The sequence below is a fragment of the Heptranchias perlo genome, chromosome 13, assembly GCF_035084215.1.
Source record: "Heptranchias perlo isolate sHepPer1 chromosome 13, sHepPer1.hap1, whole genome shotgun sequence".
NCBI classification, from domain to species: domain Eukaryota; kingdom Metazoa; phylum Chordata; class Chondrichthyes; order Hexanchiformes; family Hexanchidae; genus Heptranchias; species Heptranchias perlo.
In genome coordinates, this window is record NC_090337.1 from 66349664 (window position 1) to 66367948 (window position 18285).

Consider the following 18285-nt stretch of genomic DNA (forward strand, 5'->3'; position numbering starts at 1 on the left):
CAAACAGCTCGATACAACATACAAACAAGACCACGGAGAGAGGACAGCCCTGCCTGATTGCAGATCTGATTGGAAAGCTCTCTGACTCCCACCCTTTGATTAGGACTGCACTACGGATGTCCGCATAGAGCAGTCGGATCCAATCGCCAATTCCCTCCCCGAAACCATTTTGGAGAACACGTCCATCATGTACGTGTGAGATATTATGTCGAAGGCCTTCTCCTGTCCAGGCTGATGAGGCAGGTGTTCACCCCCCCTGTCCTGCACGTAGGCGGTTGTATCCCCGAGTAGCGCAGGCTATCAGAGATCTTCCTGCCAGGTACAGTACAGGTCTAATCCGGGTGGATCACCTGCTCCAGAGCAGATTGGGCCTGTTGGCGATGGCCTCAGACAGAATCTTGTAGTCAACATTTAGCAAGGAAATGGGTCACCAATTTTTGATTTCTTCCCTCTCCCCCTTCTGTTTGTAGATAAGGGTGATGACACCTTTCCTCATGGACGCTGACATGCTGCCTGCCAGAGCACACCCCTGTACACTTCCAGCAAGTCTGGACCTATCCATTCCCACAGAGCTGAGTACAACTTGACCGGTAAGCCATCGCTTCCGGGAGTTCTACTCTTCTCGAAGGACTGGACGGTCTTTGTCAGCTCGTCCAAGGTCAGTGGCCAATCTACGCTCTCTAGCTCGCTGTCCTCTAAGACTTCCATGATAGAGGACAGGAAGGATTGGGAGGCTGTGCTGTCTGTGGGTTTCACATCATACAGCCCGGCATAAAAGGATTTGCTGATCCTCAGGATGTCGGCCTGCAAAGACGTCAGTGAGCCGTCTTCCTCTTTCAGGCTGCTGATCACAGAGGTCTCTCTGTGCAGCTTCTGGAAAAAGAAGCGCGAGCACTTCTCGCCCTGCTCCACAGAGCGGACTCTGGACCAGAAGATGATCTTTGAGGTCTCGGAGGCGAAGAACGAGGCTTGCTGGCCCTTCACCTCTCGGAGTTCCTCCCCGACATCGATCCCTATCGACTGCAGCTGTAGCAGATCCTGCATGCTTTTCTGGAGTTGTGACACTTCCCTCTGTCTCTCTCTCGCCTTCTGAACACCTTGGAGGATGAAGAACCTCTTGATGTTGGCCTTGATCGCTTCCCTACAGCGCACCGTGGAGTCGAAGAGGGGTTTTACAGTTTTCCAACATGTGTAATCCCTCTTTAGGTCCTCGATGTTCTCCGGGGTCAACAGTCTCACGTTCAGTTTCCATATCCCCCTGCCCACCCTCTGGTCCTCCTGCGATTGACAGTCTGCCAGTGGGAGGCAGTAGTCAGAGAAGAATACCGGCTGGACATCATATCCCAAGCAAGGCCACCTCACATCAAAAAAATGCATGCTGACCACTAGGCCTTCGCACTTCTACACACAGCAACAGGCAATGACAATTGACTTATTGTAGACAAGCACGAACTCAATTCCTACCTCAAGGTGAGTATTTTATTTTAGCTCATTACTTTTTAACGGGACATAATTTTTCTGCATCTTTTCTTTCTTTCTGTGGTCTCTTTGTACCGTGTACAATGCCCAGCTAAGAGGATGGGCAAACAGCGCTGTCTCCAGACACACATTGCACGTGCCAGGGCAGCAAAACTCAACTTGTCATGACCTTTCTCAGCTGTTCTTGCAGGGAAGTGCGTAGCTTCAACACCTCCCCACAACAGAACAGCCAAGCCCGGTGACTCAATGGCCCAAATCTTGCTGGAAAAGTAACGGCAAGTTCACGATGCAAGCCATTATTAATGCTCAAATCGGCCAGCAAGTTCAGGTGAAGAAGAACGCGAGTTGCTAATTGCCAGAACTTGCTGGTCGACTTACTCCACTTTGCTGTTTGCCTCACAGAAACAGCATCTCGCCCTCAACCTCACCGTTATTTTTAAGAACTTGCTGCACTTGCACATTAATTACCCACTAAACTCGCCGCATAAAGTTAGGGCTCATACTTAACAGCGTAACTACTGTTTTAACTACCGCTGTTACTGCAATGCCAATCAACCTCTCCGGCCCAGAAAGGGATCAATTTAAACTGTTGAGTCTCATTCCTACAGGTCATAAAGTCTTCTTAAGATTTAAAAATTTCAAATCTTTACTTTTCCTTTCTGTCTCTTTTTTCCCCTCTCTTAATCCAATCTTTCTTTCCCTCTCTTTATTTCTCTTTTTGTGCCTGATTTGACTCTAATTCACCCCATTTCCATCTCCGTTGTTCCTCTGTTTCTTTCTCAATCCTTAAATCTCGATGCACCGACTATCAGTTCGCATTTCCAGCAACTTACAGGGCAAAAAAAATTTCGAGCTGAAGGGTGCAGGAAAAAGTTATAACTAACGGGCACACACCACAAAATGCCCACCCCCCACTAGCATGATTTGGGCCATAATGTAGAGAATCATAGGTGGAAGCAGGCCCACTTGCACTCTGTGGTGTAACATGCTGCTATGTGCTGGCCCAACCATTGCTATAACATTCCTAAACAACAAACCCTCATCTGTTCATACAAGTAATGGCACAAGACAGCTGTACGCCACAATCCTTTGTGGTTATAGCACCTCAGCAATCCAAAATAATTAGAGGCAGATATTCCTACCTGCCTGGACGCAGCAAATACAAGAATGGGGCGGAGAGGAATACATGCTCCTAAAGGAACACATCCAATTAATTAAAGAATAAGGCAGGCTCCTTTATGGCATGAGTCCTCTCTGCCCAATGTTCCTGCATTTGATGTGCCCAAGAGATCCAACAAATAGCACCAGGTGCAGAACAGGTAATGCTGCCTCATATGCTGTAAGGAATAGTTCTGCCAACTGCTTCTGATCCACAGCTAGTCGCTTACACCTCCCACCACCCCCCCACCCTTTACAAAGCGTCATCAACGCTACCTACTCACTCTACAAATGCAATTATTAGTAACAAAAAAAAAATTCTACCTTCTTGTTCGGCAGTTCTTCCCTCACTAATCTGATCAAATCAACTCTCGTGCTGCTGATTAGCAACTGACCGTAGCCGACAAAGGGTTATTTCTTTGTTGGAAAACAGACCGTAATGTGAAAAAGTAATTCTGACTTACGAGAAGTTCAGCATAGGCTGGCCAATGTGGGTGATCTGGACTTCCTCCATGTACTTGAAAGGTTTGATGGTTGGGTAGGAGCCTTCCCCCTGGGGTTCAGAAATCCAGCTTCCCAACATCCAAGAGAGGGGCTCAACAACTGGGTTCAGATGAAGAACTACAGAGGGGAAAAAAAAAATCAATGGAAAAGTAAAAAGAAAGACTTGGGTTTCTATAGTGCCTTTCACAATCTCAGGACGCCCCAAAGTGCTCTACAACGAAGTACTTTTTACGCATAGTCACCGTTGTAATGTAGGAAATGCAGCAGCCAATTTGCGTACAGGAAGGTCCCACAAACAGCAATGAGATGATGACCAGATAATCTGTTTTTTTTTGAAAGAGATGTTGGTTGAGGGATAAGTAGTGGCCAGGACACCGGGGAGAACTCCCCTGCTCTTCTTCAAAATAGTGCCATGGGATCTTTCACGTCCACCTGAGGGGGTAGACAGGGCCTCAATTTAATATAAGAACATAAGAACCAGGAGCAGGAGTAGGCCATACGTCCCCTCGAGCCTGCTCCGCCATTCAATAAGATCATAGCTGATCTTCTACCTCAACTCCACTTTCCCGCCCTATCCCCATATCCCTTGATTCCCTTAGTGTCCAAAAATCTAACGATCTCAGTCTTGAATAGACTCATGGAGCATCCACAGCCCTCTGGGGTAGAGAATTCAAAAGATTCACAACCCTCTGAGTGAAGAAATTCCTCCTCATCTCAGTCCTAAATGATTGACCCCTTATCCTGAGACTATGACCCCTAGTTCTAGACTCTCCAACCAGGGGAAACAGCCTCTCAGTATCTACCCTACCAAGACCTCTAAGAATTTTATGTTTCAATGAGATCACTTCTCATTCTTCTAAATTCCAGAGAATATAGGCCCATTCTATTTAATCTCTCCTCATAGGACAACCCTCTCATCCCGGGAATCAATGTAGTGAACCTTCATTGCATCCCCTCTAAGGCAAGTATATCCTTCCTTAGGTAAGGTGTGGTCTTATCCGAAAGACGGCACCTCCGACAGGGCAGCACTGAAATAACAGGACCGATTCCATGATCCCAGCGGGGAGCCATGCTCAGAGGTAGTATGGGATGGAAATAAGATGACACTATAGTCCCAAGGCAATTCTCTGATCGTACTCCCAACGAGTGCAGCTCCTGGCCGGATGTGTAAAATCAACTCCCACCCCCACCCCCACCCCGCGACCCCAACATCTGTGAATCACTTCCCCCACCTGGACCGAGGCCCCAGGCTGTATGTCGAACGCCAGTAGAATTCCAACTTCTAACAGCATAAGGGACCAGGACTTTTAGGTACCTCTGGAACATGAATCTAATGCAGAGCACTTCTTGGAAGATCCCATTTGGGTGCAGTGGTGCAAGTCTGATGGTAGGACACTCGGACCACTTACAGGTGTGGAGTGCTCCTGTACTGCCCCATACCTAATTATATAATGGTATAATCTGTAACAATGGCACCGCCTCGTAATCTGAATCGGATATTGTGTAATTCACGTGGGCCCTCACACGCTCTTCACCGTCTTTCGAAAGATGAACGGAAACTCTTTAGTGAGGTGAGGCCAGATACGAAGCATTAAGCTGCTTTGTTTTACAGACAGCAAGTGGACATACAGATTTTGCCCTCATTCAACAACAGGAACCTCCATGAGAACAAGAAAAATAATAAAAATGCCACACTATCCCCAATAGTTTCCTGGTCAGCATTCTGATCGTGACTGGCTCCGGGCTTGAGACGAGCGACTTTCCCCTCGCTAGGCCAGTCTCCCTTCCCAGACCCAGCTGGCTGACAGCAAAGAATGACTAAAAGAATAATAAGGAGGGAGAAATTAGAGTACGAGAGAAAGCTAGCTAGAAAAATAAAAACAGATAGTAAGAGTTTCGACAGGTATTTAAAAAGGAAAAGAGTAAGTAAAGTGAGTGTTGGTCCTCCAGAGAGAGTCTGGGGAATTAATAATGGAGAATAAGGAAATGGTGGATGAGTTGAACAGATATTTTGAGTCAGTCTTCACTGTAGAGGATACAAATAACATGCCAGAAATAATTGTGAATCAAGAGGTGAAAGGAAAGGAGGAACTTAAAAATTTACAATCACCAGGGAAATGGTTTCGAAAAAGTGATTAGAACTAAAAGCTGACAAGTCTCCGGGTCCTGACAGACTTCATCCTAGGGTCTTAAAAGAAGTGGCTGCAGAGATAGTAAATGCATTGGTATTAATTTTCCAAAATTCCCTAGATTCTGGAAGGGTCCCATCAGATTGGAAAACAGCAAATGTAACTTCTCTATTCAAGAAAGGAGGGAAACAGAAAGCAGGAAACTACACGCCAGTTAGCTTAACATCTGTCATAGGGAAAATGCTAGAATCTATTATTAAGGAGGTTATAGCAGGGCACTTAGCAAATCTCAATGCAATCAGGCAGAGTCAACACGGCTTTGTGAAAGGGAAATTGTGTTTGACTAATTTATTAGAGTTCTTTGAGGAAGTAACAAGCAAGGGGATAAAGGGGATCCTGTGGATATGGTGTACTTGGATTTCCAGAAGGCTTTTGACAAGGTACCACATCAAAGGCTACTACACAAAATAAGAGCTCATGGTGTAGGGGGTAACATATTAGCACAGATAAAGGATTGGTTAGCTAACAGGAAACAGAGAGTAGGCATAAATGGGTCATTTTCAGGTTGGCAAGATGTAACGAGTGGAGTGCCACAGGGATCAGTGCTGGGGCCTCAACTATTTACAATCTATATCAATGACTTGGATGAAGGGACCGAATGTATGGTTGGTAAATTTGCTGACGACACAAAGGTAGGTAGGAAAGTAAGTTGTGAAGAGGACATAAGGAGTCTGCAAAGGGATATAGATAGGTTAAGTGAGTGGGCAAAAATTTGGCAGATGGAGTATAATGTGGGATAATGTGAACTTGTCCACTTTGGCAGGAGGAATAGAAAAGCAGTATATTATTTAAATAGAGAGAGATTGCAGAACTCTGAGGTACAGAGGGATCTGGGTGTCCTAGTACATGAATCACAAAAAGTTAATATGCAGGTACAGCAAGTGATTAGGAAGGCAAATGGAATGTTGTAATTTATTGCAAGGGGAATGGAATCTAAAAGTAGAGATGTTTTGCTAGTTGTACAGGGCATTGGTGAGACCACATCTAGAATACTGTGCGCAGTTTTGGTCTCCTTATTTATGAAAGGACATAATTGCTTTGGAGGCGGTTCAGAGAAGGTTCACTTGACTGATTCCTGGGACGAGGAGGTTATCTTAAGAGGAAAGGTTGGACAAGTTGGGCCTGTATACACTGGAGTTTAGAAGAATGAGAGGTGATCTTATTGAAACATATAAGATCCAGAGGGGACTAGAAGGGGTAGATGCTGAGAGGATGTTTCCCCCTGTGAGAGAGACTAGAACTAGGGGCCACAGACTAAAAATAAGGAGTCTCCTATTTAAGACAGAGATGAGGAGAAATTTTTTCTCTCAGAGGGTTGTGAGTGTGGAAGTCCCTTCCGTCCGTAGGTAGACGGGAAAGTAGGGTTGAGGTCGCAATCAGATCAGCCATGATCTTATCAAATGGCAGAGCAGGCTCGAGGGGCCGAATGGTCTACTCCTGCTCTTAATTCGTATGTTTGTACGTATGTTCCTGCCTGCCCATGTCTCTTCTTCCTTTTCTCTGTCTTCCCAGCTGGTGAGAGGCTTTTCTTCAGACTCCATCCCCGATTAGTGATTTGCCAGTATGTATGCCAGTAAATAGTACCGGTTATCTCTCCTCACCCTTTGGTGCGTTTAAAGAAAATATCTCCTGCTATTCTCAAAATGAATAGGGTCATCCTAACTTAATAAGCCTGGAGTCATATAATTAAACTATTAGTTTGAAATAGACTGTGAGCTGTGACATTCCACAAGCTGGCTCTTCTGGCTTTAATACAAATCTTTAATGTCTGCAACGTGTGTTTTTTTTTTAAAACCTGTGCAAATTCATTTTATTTTAAAACTCAACACTTAAATATAGCTCATCCCATTTTTTTTTTAAGTGAAAAAAAAATGATCAAAAATCCTGAAATGATAGTTTCCGTGTGAAACAAAAGGTCTCTGCATTTGGCAAGTCCTCAGTTTTGGCTGAAGTTATCAGGTTCTTGCCAGTACGTGTTCATTAATGTGCAATGGGGTGGATCGGATAGGCTGTTTTTGCTTGTCTATCTTGTTCTGAAAAATGAGGAAACGTAATGCAGCTGCTCCTTATGTGTGTGTTTTATGAATTTGAGGCATCATGTTTGGGTGACAGGCATTGTATTTGATTATCAGTAATCCTGAATGGAGTATTTTGCGCAGTAATTAAAACCTTCAGGCAGATGTTGTGCAGACATGCTGACCCAACTGTGGAAGCACTTTCTTTGTTTTTGATGCAGGCAAGAGATTCCATGCGTCAGTGCCCATGGATCATATTGTATGATCACAGGCCAAGTGTGGTACACTCAAAGACAAGGTGAGCAAGCAAGGGGCCCAGTCACACAGTACTTGTGATGCTGCGTTCAGCTACAGTATTGCAGGGGGCGCGCGGGCCGGGCTCGGTCCGGCCGAAGGGGGCGCGCGGGCCGGGCTCGGTCCGGCCGAAGGGGGCGCGCGGGCCGGGCTCGGTCCGGCCGAAGGGGGCGCGCGGGCCGGGCTCGGTCCGGCCGAAGGGGGCGCGCGGGCCGGGCTCGGTCCGGCCGAAGGGGGCGCGCGGGCCGGGCTGGGTCCGGCCGAAGGGGGCGCGCGGGCCGGGCTGGGTCCGGCCGAAGGGGGCGCGCGGGCCGGGCTGGGTCCGGCCGAAGGGGGCGCGCGGGCCGGGCTGGGTCCGGCCGAAGGGGGGCGCGCGGGCCGGGCTGGGTCCGGCCGAAGGGGGCGCGCGGGCCGGGCTGGGTCCGGCCGAAGGGGGCGCGCGGGCCGGGCTGGGTCCGGCCGAAGGGGGCGCGCGGGCCGGGCTGGGTCCGGCCGAAGGGGGCGCGCGGGCCGGGCTGGGTCCGGCCGAAGGGGGCGCGCGGGCCGGGCTGGGTCCGGCCGAAGGGGGCGCGCGGGCCGGGCTGGGTCCGGCCGAAGGGGGCGCGCGGGCCGGGCTGGGTCCGGCCGAAGGGGGCGCGCGGGCCGGGCTGGGTCCGGCCGAAGGGGGCGCGCGGGCCGGGCTGGGTCCGGCCGAAGGGGGCGCGCGGGCCGGGCTGGGTCCGGCCGAAGGGGGCGCGCGGGCCGGGCTGGGTCCGGCCGAAGGGGGCGCGCGGGCCGGGCTGGGTCCGGCCGAAGGGGGCGCGCGGGCCGGGCTGGGTCCGGCCGAAGGGGGCGCGCGGGCCGGGCTGGGTCCGGCCGAAGGGGGCGCGCGGACCGGGCTGGGTCCGGCCGAAGGGGGCGCGCGGACCGGGCTGGGTCCGGCCGAAGGGGGCGCGCGGACCGGGCTGGGTCCGGCCGAAGGGGGCGCGCGGACCGGGCTGGGTCCGGCCGAAGGGGGCGCGCGGACCGGGCTGGGTCCGGCCGAAGGGGGCGCGCGGACCGGGCTGGGTCCGGCCGAAGGGGGCGCGCGGACCGGGCTGGGTCCGGCCGAAGGGGGCGCGCGGACCGGGCTGGGTCCGGCCGAAGGGGGCGCAAGCAGCTCATCAGAGTTTACAACATTACACTGGCAGCCGAGTAAGATAAAGCATATTTTTAAAAATTGTCTTATTATTTACTTCATATTTACCAGTACGTTTTCAGCCAACTTCACAAGCAAGTCAAGTTACTGCTAGTCGCTAGTTTGAGATTCATGACTTTCAAAAAAATTGAATTATTTGACTGCAAGAACATTGGAGATTGAGACAAACTGCTTTTGATACGTTCACGTTTCGTCAATTCAATACTTGATTGGCAACTTAACAGACGAGTCTTCACCCAATCACTAATTTTTGCCTCAGGAACACGTGATACGATGCAAGTGGTTGATTGTATGACTAGTTATGTACTGTGAGCCTAGTTATGTACTAGTTATGTACTGAGGTAGGTCATTCAAAGCTTCCTGTAGACATGAGCTGCTGCCATTTTGACATCCATCTGCTGCCCTCTACTGTGCCTTTCTATAGTTACACCAGAAATTACATCAGGCTCTGGGAGTTACTGAGCACTCCCCACGCACAACTATACGTAGATATACACAGGACTTACAACACGTCAACAGGCCATTCAGCCCAACCAATCCGTGTCGGCTTTTACCCTTCATGAGAGTAAACAGTCTTAATCACATATCTCTACCCCATTCCCATCGTTCTCTCTACCTTCATCCACATATCCAATCTAAACTTGACTAGAATTCTCTCCTCCCGCTGATCACCTCACATTTTCTTGTCCACACCCATTGAGTCTCACACCCATTGCTCTGCGTGCAGGGAAATCAGTTTCTTTTCAGTGCATTTTTATAGTACCTTAAATGTAAAAAAAAATCCTAAGGTGCTTCACAATGAAGATAGATAAGGGAATGGATAAGGGAACGGATGCCAAGGATCATGGAGGGAGCGATGGGGAGTGGGGCAAAGGACCGGTAAAAAAGAGGTTTTAAAGTTGGAGAGACATAGGGAGCAAGAAAAGTTTGGGGGGCGGGACAGATCCAGCATAGGACTAAGGCAATTGAAGACTCCATCAGCAATGGTGGGGCAAAGGGAGGGGAGGTTACGCAAAAGACCAGACAGAGTTCAAGGGAATGAAAAGGGACCAAAAGATGCCCTCTCAGGTCGATGTGAATAATTTCATAGCATTATTTGAAGATGAACAGGGGAGTTCTCCCCGTTGTCCTGGCCAACAATTATCCCTCAGCCAACATCAATAAAACAGATCAACTGGCTATTTGTCTTATTGCTGTTCAATAAATTGGCTACCACATTTCCTACATTACAAAATTGACTACACTTCAGAAAGTACTTCATTGGCTGTGAAGCACTTTGGATGTATAAGGCGCTTTAAATGCAAGTTCTTTCTTCGAGGAAGATTAAATTCTTATGGGTTGGGTTGGGATCCTTGAGTGTAATGATAGGGTGACAATGGGATTCAATCTCAGGTCTTGGCCAAGAATTCAATGCTCTCTGGAGTTGTACTGTAGTTACTAGGATGGTTCTGGCTAGAAGACGTTTACTTTAAATGTACTTGTCTACAGTCAGTGAATATCAGCAATGGTGGTATGTAACTGATCGCTAGAATAGGCAGAAACCATACTCAGTTATTTATGGGTGTCAGCCATGGCTCAGTTGGTAGCACTTTCTCCTCTGACTTAGAAGATCATGGGTTCAAGCCTCATTCCAGAGACTTGAGCACATAATCCAGGCTGACACTCGAGTGCAGTACCGAGGGAATGCTGCACTGTCGGAGGTGCTGTCTTTCAGATGATCCCACAGCATTATTCGAAGAAGAACAGGGGAGTTCTCCCCGGTGTTCTGGCCAATTTTTAATCTCTCATACAACAACTAAAAACAGATTATCTGGTCATTATCTCATTGCTGGACCTCAATATGTGCAAATTAGCTGCCACGTTTCCCACATTACAACAGAGGTCACACTTCAAAAGTACTTCATTGGCTGTGAAGAGCTTTGGGATGTCCTGTGGTGGTGAAAGGCGCTATAGAAATGCAAGTTCTTTCTTTCACAAGTGCAGACCAACCACAGGATAACTCATGAGCTGACCAGCAGGACCAACACGCAGACCGACAAGGCAGCATGAAAGCATTTGGTATCCTGATTGAGTTATTGGCTCATTAAAACAAACAACACAAGCGTTGATCGGTCTCTCTCACCCCCAACCTCGGCTTCAGAAGCTGGGAGGTGAATGGGTCGGGCAGTTCGTTGACTTATCCTAGTATCACAGTAGGTGCAGCACAGGAGGAGGCCATTCGGCCCATCGTGTCTGTGCCGGCTCTTTGAAAGAGCTGTCGGATTAGTTCCATTCCCCTGCTCTTTCCCCCCCGAGCCCTGTAGACTTAGACTGAGAATTGCTGTCCCAAGTAAATGGAAAGAGATACTGGCCTCCCAGGCCTGCTTCAACTGCACTGTTGATCTGGAGGGGCAGGGAGATTTGACAGAGGACGAATGATGTGACTCCTAATGTCACTGACACAAATTCCCAACCCCAGGGGCCCACGCTCCCTGTTATTACTGTGGTGAAACACAAAACACAAGTGAAATCCATCACACTTCTGCCGCGGGGCGGTGAACCCTCCCCCGAGGCGGTGCGGGTGCGGGGGCCGCGGCCTCTCGGCCCGCACAGGCAAAGCCACCCATTCGCGGCTCTCGGGGGGGGGTGGGGGGGCGGCGCGATCCGCAAACACCAGGCCCGAGAACGGAACCGGGCCCGTTCAGACCTGAGGCCGGAGCCTGGGCCTCGGAGCCCGGCCGCTCCAACCACCGACGGCCGTTAGACGGAAGTTAAAGCATAAACCGGAGCGCGCCGACCCCTTTGCTGCGGTTACCTGCTGCGGCCTCGCCGCCGGCCATCACTCCCGCCCTCGCCTGTCTTTCTCCAGCTGGCAGCCCTGTGGCCGTTCACCACCTCCACAGAGTTCAGAGTTCACCTCGACCCCCCGCACAGAGAGTTCACCTCGACCCCCGCACAGAGAGTTCACCTCGACCCCCGCACAGAGAGTTCACCTCCACACCCGCACAGAGAGTTCACCTCGACCCCCCGCACAGAGAGTTCACCTCGACCCCCGCACAGAGAGTTCCCCTCCACACCTGTACAGAGAGTTCCCCTCCACACCTGTAGAGAGAGTTCCCCTCCACACCTGTACAGAGAGTTCCCCTCCACACCTGTACAGAGAGTTCACCTGTACAGAGAGTTCACCTGTACAGAGAGTTCCCCTCCACACCTGTACAGAGAGTTCCCCTCCACACCTGTACAGAGAGTTCCCCTCCACACCTGTAGAGAGTTCCCCTCCACACCTGTAGAGAGAGTTCCCCTCCACACCTGTAGAGAGAGTTCCCCTCCACACCTGTAGAGAGAGTTCCCCTCCACACCTGTAGAGAGAGTTCCCCTCCACACCTGTACAGAGAGTTCCCCTCCACACCTGTACAGAGAGTTCCCCTCCACACCTGTACAGAGAGTTCCCCTCCACACCTGTACAGAGAGTTCACCTGTACAGAGAGTTCCCCTCCACACCTGTACAGAGAGTTCCCCTCCACACCTGTACAGAGAGTTCCCCTCCACACCTGTACAGAGAGTTCCCCTCCACACCTGTACAGAGAGTTCCCCTCCACACCTGTACAGAGAGTTCACCTGTACAGAGAGTTCCCCTCCACACCTGTACAGAGAGTTCCCCTCCACACCTGTACAGAGAGTTCACCTGTACAGAGAGTTCCCCTCCACACCTGTACAGAGAATTCCCTCCACACCTGTACAGAGAGTTCACCTGTACAGAGAGTTCACCTGTACAGAGAGTTCCCCTCCACACCTGTACAGAGAGTTCCCCTCCACACCTGCACAGAGAGTTCCCCTCCACACCTGCACAGAGAGTTCACCTGTACAGAGAGTTCCCCTCCACACCTGTACAGAGAGTTCCCCTCCACACCTGTTCAGAGAGTTCACCTGTACAGAGAGTTCCCCTCCACACCTGTACAGAGAATTCCCCTCCACACCTGTACAGAGAGTTCACCTGTACAGAGAGTTCACCTGTACAGAGAGTTCCCCTCCACACCTGCACAGAGAGTTCCCCTCCACACCTGCACAGAGAGTTCCCCTCCACACCTGCACAGAGAGTTCCCCTCCACACCTGCACAGAGAGTTCCCCTCCACACCTGCACAGAGAGTTCACCTCCACACCTGCACAGAGAGTTCCCCACCACACCTGTACAGAGAGTTCACCTGTACAGAGTGTTCCCCTCCACACCTGCACAGAGAGTTCCCCTCCACACCTGTACAGAGAGTTCACCTGCACAGAGAGTTCCCCTCCACACCTGTAGAGTTCCCCTCCACACCTGCACAGAGAGTTCCCCTCCACACCTGTACAGAGAGTTCCCCTCCACACCTGCACAGAGAGTTCACCTGTACAGAGAGTTCCCCTCCACACCTGTACAGAGAATTCCCCTCCACACCTGTACAGAGAGTTCACCTGTACAGAGAGTTCACCTGTACAGAGAGTTCCCCTCCACACCTGTACAGAGAGTTCCCCTCCACACCTGTACAGAGAGTTCCCCTCCACACCTGTACAGAGAGTTCACCTGTACAGAGAGTTCCCCTCCACACCTGTACAGAGAGTTCACCTGTACAGAGAGTTCACCTGTACAGAGAGTTCCCCTCCACACCTGTACAGAGAATTCCCCTCCACACCTGCACAGAGAGTTCACCTGTACAGAGAGTTCACCTGTACAGAGAGTTCCCCTCCACACCTGCACAGAGAGTTCCCCTCCACACCTGCACAGAGAGTTCCCCTCCACACCTGCACAGAGAGTTCACCTGCACAGAGAGTTCCCCTCCACACCTGCACAGAGAGTTCACCTCCACACCTGCACAGAGAGTTCACCTCCACACCTGCACAGAGAGTTCCCCACCACACCTGTACAGAGAGTTCACCTGTACAGAGTGTTCCCCTCCACACCTGCACAGAGAGTTCCCCTCCACACCTGTACAGAGAGTTCACCTGCACAGAGAGTTCCCCTCCACACCTGTAGAGTTCCCCTCCACACCTGCACAGAGAGTTCCCCTCCACACCTGCACAGAGAGTTCCCCTCCACACCCGTACAGAGAGTTCACCTGCACAGAGTTCCCCTCCACACCTGTAGAGTTCCCCTCCACACCGGTACAGAGAGTTCACCTGCACAGAGTTCCGCTCCACACCCGCACAGAGAGTTCCCCTCCACACCCGCACAGAGAGTTCCCCTCCACACCCGCACAGAGAGTTCCCCTCCACACCCGCACAGAGAGTTCCCCTCCACACCTGCACAGAGAGTTCCCCACCACACCTGTACAGAGAGTTCACCTGTACAGAGTGTTCCCCTCCACACCTGCACAGAGAGTTCCCCTCCACACCTGTACAGAGAGTTCACCTCCACACCTGTACAGAGAGTTCACCTCCACACCTGTACAGAGAGTTCACCTCCACACCTGTACAGAGAGTTCACCTGCACACCTGTACAGAGAGTTCCCCTCCACACCTGTACAGAGAGTTCCCCTCCACACCTGTACAGAGAGTTCACCTGTACAGAGAGTTCACCTCCACACCTGTACAGAGAGTTCACCTCCACACCTGTACAGAGAGTTCACCTCCACACCTGTACAGAGAGTTCACCTGCACAGAGAGTTCCCCTCCACACCTGTACAGAGAGTTCCCCTCCACACCGGTACAGAGAGTTCACCTGCACAGAGTTCCGCTCCACACCCGCACAGAGAGTTCCCCTCCACACCCGCACAGAGAGTTCCCCTCCACACCCGCACAGAGAGTTCCCCTCCACACCCGTACAGAGAGTTCCCCTCCACACCCGCACAGAGAGTTCCCCTCCACACCTGCACAGAGAGTTCCCCTCCACACCTGTACAGAGAGTTCCCCTCCACACCCGCACAGAGAGTTCCCCTCCACACCTGTACAGAGAGTTCCCCTCCACACCTGTACAGAGAGTTCCCCTCCACACCCGCAGAGTGTTCCCCTCCACACCTGCACAGAGAGTTCCCCTCCACACCCGCACAGAGAGTTCCCCTCCACACCCGTACAGAGAGTTCCCCTCCACACCCGCACAGAGAGTTCCCCTCCACACCCGCACAGAGAGTTCCCCTCCACACCCGCACAGAGAGTTCCCCTCCACACCCGCACAGAGAGTTCCCCTCCACACCCGCACAGAGAGTTCCCCTCCACACCGGTACAGAGAGTTCCCCTCCACACCCGTACAGAGTTCCCCTCCACACCCGCACAGAGAGTTCCCCTCCACACCCGCAGAGAGTTCCCCTCCACACCCGCACAGAGAGTTCCCCTCCACACCCGTACAGAGAGTTCCCCTCCACACCTGTACAGAGAGTTCCCCTCCTCACCTGTACAGAGAGTTCACCTGCACAGAGAGTTCCCCTCCACACCTGCACAGAGAGTTCCCCTCCACACCTGTACAGAGAGTTCCCCTCCACACCTGTACAGAGAGTTCCCCTCCACACCTGTACAGAGAGTTCCCCTCCACACCTGTACAGAGAGTTCCCCTCCACACCTGCACAGAGAGTTCACCTGCACAGAGAGTTCCCCTCCACACCTGCACAGAGAGTTCACCTGCACAGAGAGTTGCCCCCCACCCCCGCACGGAGAGCTCCCCTCCACACCCTGCACGGAGAGTTCATGTAACATGGGCTAATCGCACCATCCCATATCTTGTCCCGGTTCACCACATTCAGCATGGAGCAGGGACCTTCCTTCCTTATCTATTATTCAGTATCACACAGTGGGGAGGGGGGGGGGCAGTGTATTTACACACACAGCATTTTATTTTGATCATGCATGGAACCCTCCATCACCGTTCCCAGCTACCAATGCACCAACGGGTAGTGTGTCCTGATATGGCCTGCATGTTCTTTCCATGTAGGGACAAATGCTGTACCCAAGTCCTGAGAGCTCAGGTGCAGATTGACCAACATCCAAAATATAACGACCCACCCCACCCCAAATGTGTGCAAGAACATTGCTGCAGTTTGCTCAGATAAAAATGTGCAGCATAGCAGGACATTGGCTAACTGAGTGGGAAGAATCCTAACCCACTGACTGGTCTATCCCTCCAGATTAATCATCAAGTGTACTGAGTATTGTGGACATGCCTGTCTGCAATTATCGGATCACTGACTCTACCGCAGATGGTTGACGGTTTCAGTCTTCCATTGCCAGGATTGACATCATGGAAACAACTCAACCCAAAGAGACCTCACCTTGCCTCACCCTCAAGGACACTCAGTAGTCAGTCATTAGACAACTAACAAGAGCAGTGTCACGTTTCATCATTTTCTGGCCATTTTTCCACAGAAAGGATTTGGGGGGGGGAAAAAAGTTACATTTACTGGTTGTGTTTTTTACCCCCGAGTTATTCTATTGTACAAGTCGATATTGGGCAGCGAGAGTCAATTCCAGCACATAAAAAGATGTGGGATCCACTTACGGGAGCGACTGACACCATTGAAGTCAAGAAGGTATCTATGCAGCTCCGAATGTGAAACAAGCATGTTTTAAGCCCATGCTAGGCAGACAGCAGATATGAGGAGCTCCTCACAAGTGGCATGGTCAGCAGTACACCTCAAGATGGGCAAGTGATTTACCATTGTCTGAACCATAGCATGGACACACGGCATACCCATTGAATGGTGCTTCTACTGGTTGTAGACAGGATCATGTGCTCAGAGTTTTCTCATCAGCTGAACAATGGCCATCAGCTGTGAGCACAATGGAAGGAACTATGCAGGAGATTTTGCAATGTTCCAGCCACCTTGACGTCCAAGTCAGAAGCCGCATGCCAGGTTTAGTCACACTGACAACCTAATCCAGATCTACACTGGAGGGACTTGGACAAAGAGAGGTGTCTATTGTGGAGCCGATTGTTGAGTGACAGATAGGCCAGTGTTGGCCACAGCCTTCCCCGTTTCCTTCGTTTGCCATGAATCCATCTCACAACTTAAATAGAATGTACAGCATAGAAACAGGCCATTCGGCTCAACTGGTCCATGCCGGTGTTTATGCTCCACATGAGCCTCCTCCCACCCTACTTCATCCAACATCATCAACATATCCTTCTATTCCTTTCTCCCTCATGTGCTTATCTAGTTTCCCCTTAAATGCATCTATGCTATTCGCCTCAACTACTCCTTGTGGTAGCGAGTTCCACGTTCTTTCCATGCTCTGGGTTTCACATCGTTCACCTGACGAAGGAGGAAGCCTCCGAAAGCTTGTGAATTTAAAATAAAATTGCTGGACTATAACTTGGTGTTGTAAAATTGTTTACAACTGGGTAAAGAAGTTTCTCCTGAATTGCCTATCGGATTTATTAGTGACTATCTTATATTCACGGCCCCTAGTTCTGGTCTCCCCGCAAGTGGAAACATCTTCTCCACGTCTACCCTATCAAACTCTTTCATAATCTTAAAGACCTCTATCAGGTCACCCCTCAGTCCTCTCTTTTCTAGAGAACAGAGCCCCAGCCAGCTCAATCTTTCCTGATAGGTATACCCTCTCAGTTCTGGCGTCATCCTTGTAAATCTTTTTCGCAGGGCATGCCAAAGCAATTTACAACATGATCCTGAGCCTCACAAATGGGTTGAAGGAAGCTTTGCTATGGCAAACTTAGATATTCTGAGTGATGAAGGAGAACTGTTTGCACATACTTACTGTATGTCACAAACTTTAACTGCAATGGGACTTTGCTATCATTGAAGAAAGACAAGACAGACTAAAAATGCCCACTGGCCTTCTCAGACCAGTTCAGTGCTGTGTCCAGGCTAAAGTTGGCATTCACCAGAAAGAATTTGCTATTTTTATACGAGCCTGATCACATCTACAGGGCATGCTAAAGCAAATTACATCCAATGGATTACTTTTGAAGTGCAGTCACTGGTAAGTAAGCAAGCCCTCAGGTATTGATATGAATGAACAATTGGGACACCCCCTGTATTTTCCGATCCTTATACTTGTGGCATCCACCACATCATCTCCACTGGTTAGCTCATTGTTCAAGATGATGTTAGAGCACAGGAGGCCCCCGGGAGAATCCTTCAATGACACATTATCATCTGTGAAAATGGATCCTAAAATTCTTTCAGAAATGCTTGGAACAGACACCCTGAGTCAGTCCTTTACGATGCCATACTATACATCACTGATGAAGAGATTGATTAGGATGAGTAACAGTAGATAACCCTGTATCACTCTTTCAAAAGAGAAGGGTTCAGTGAGTCTTACATATATCTTGGAGGCATCAGGATAGCTCAATCAGATGCTGATTTAAAAACACAAGTGACTATTTTTCATGTATGAACTTAGACAGTGAGTGTGGGGATTCTCGACTGAAAAGCGGTGACTTGTTGGTTAATGGGTCCACAGGCAATGGAAGTCTTCCAGTACCTCTCTCCAAGTGGTCACTCTTGGCAGCATCCCATGTGTGAGCCTAGAGAGAGAATGTGGGCATAAGGCACAAACTCC

General features: G+C 50.4%; 1 protein-coding gene across 2 annotated transcripts in view; it reads right to left on the reverse strand.

The window, feature by feature from the left end:
- thap4 (THAP domain containing 4) overlaps nucleotides 1–18285 on the reverse strand; it is a 53268-nt gene that overhangs the window by 26152 nt on the left and 8831 nt on the right. The window contains exons 1-2 of one of the 2 annotated variants that reach the window (XM_067995633.1): nucleotides 11611–11767; nucleotides 3102–3258 (exon numbers count right to left, since the gene is read on the reverse strand). In XM_067995633.1, coding sequence (XP_067851734.1) covers nucleotides 3102–3258; nucleotides 11611–11635 — 182 coding nt within the window. In that variant the 5' untranslated portion in view covers nucleotides 11636–11767. Of the gene's footprint in view, nucleotides 1–3101; nucleotides 3259–11610; nucleotides 11768–18285 lie in introns of those variants that run through there. The other variant, XM_067995632.1, reaches the window with a different exon arrangement.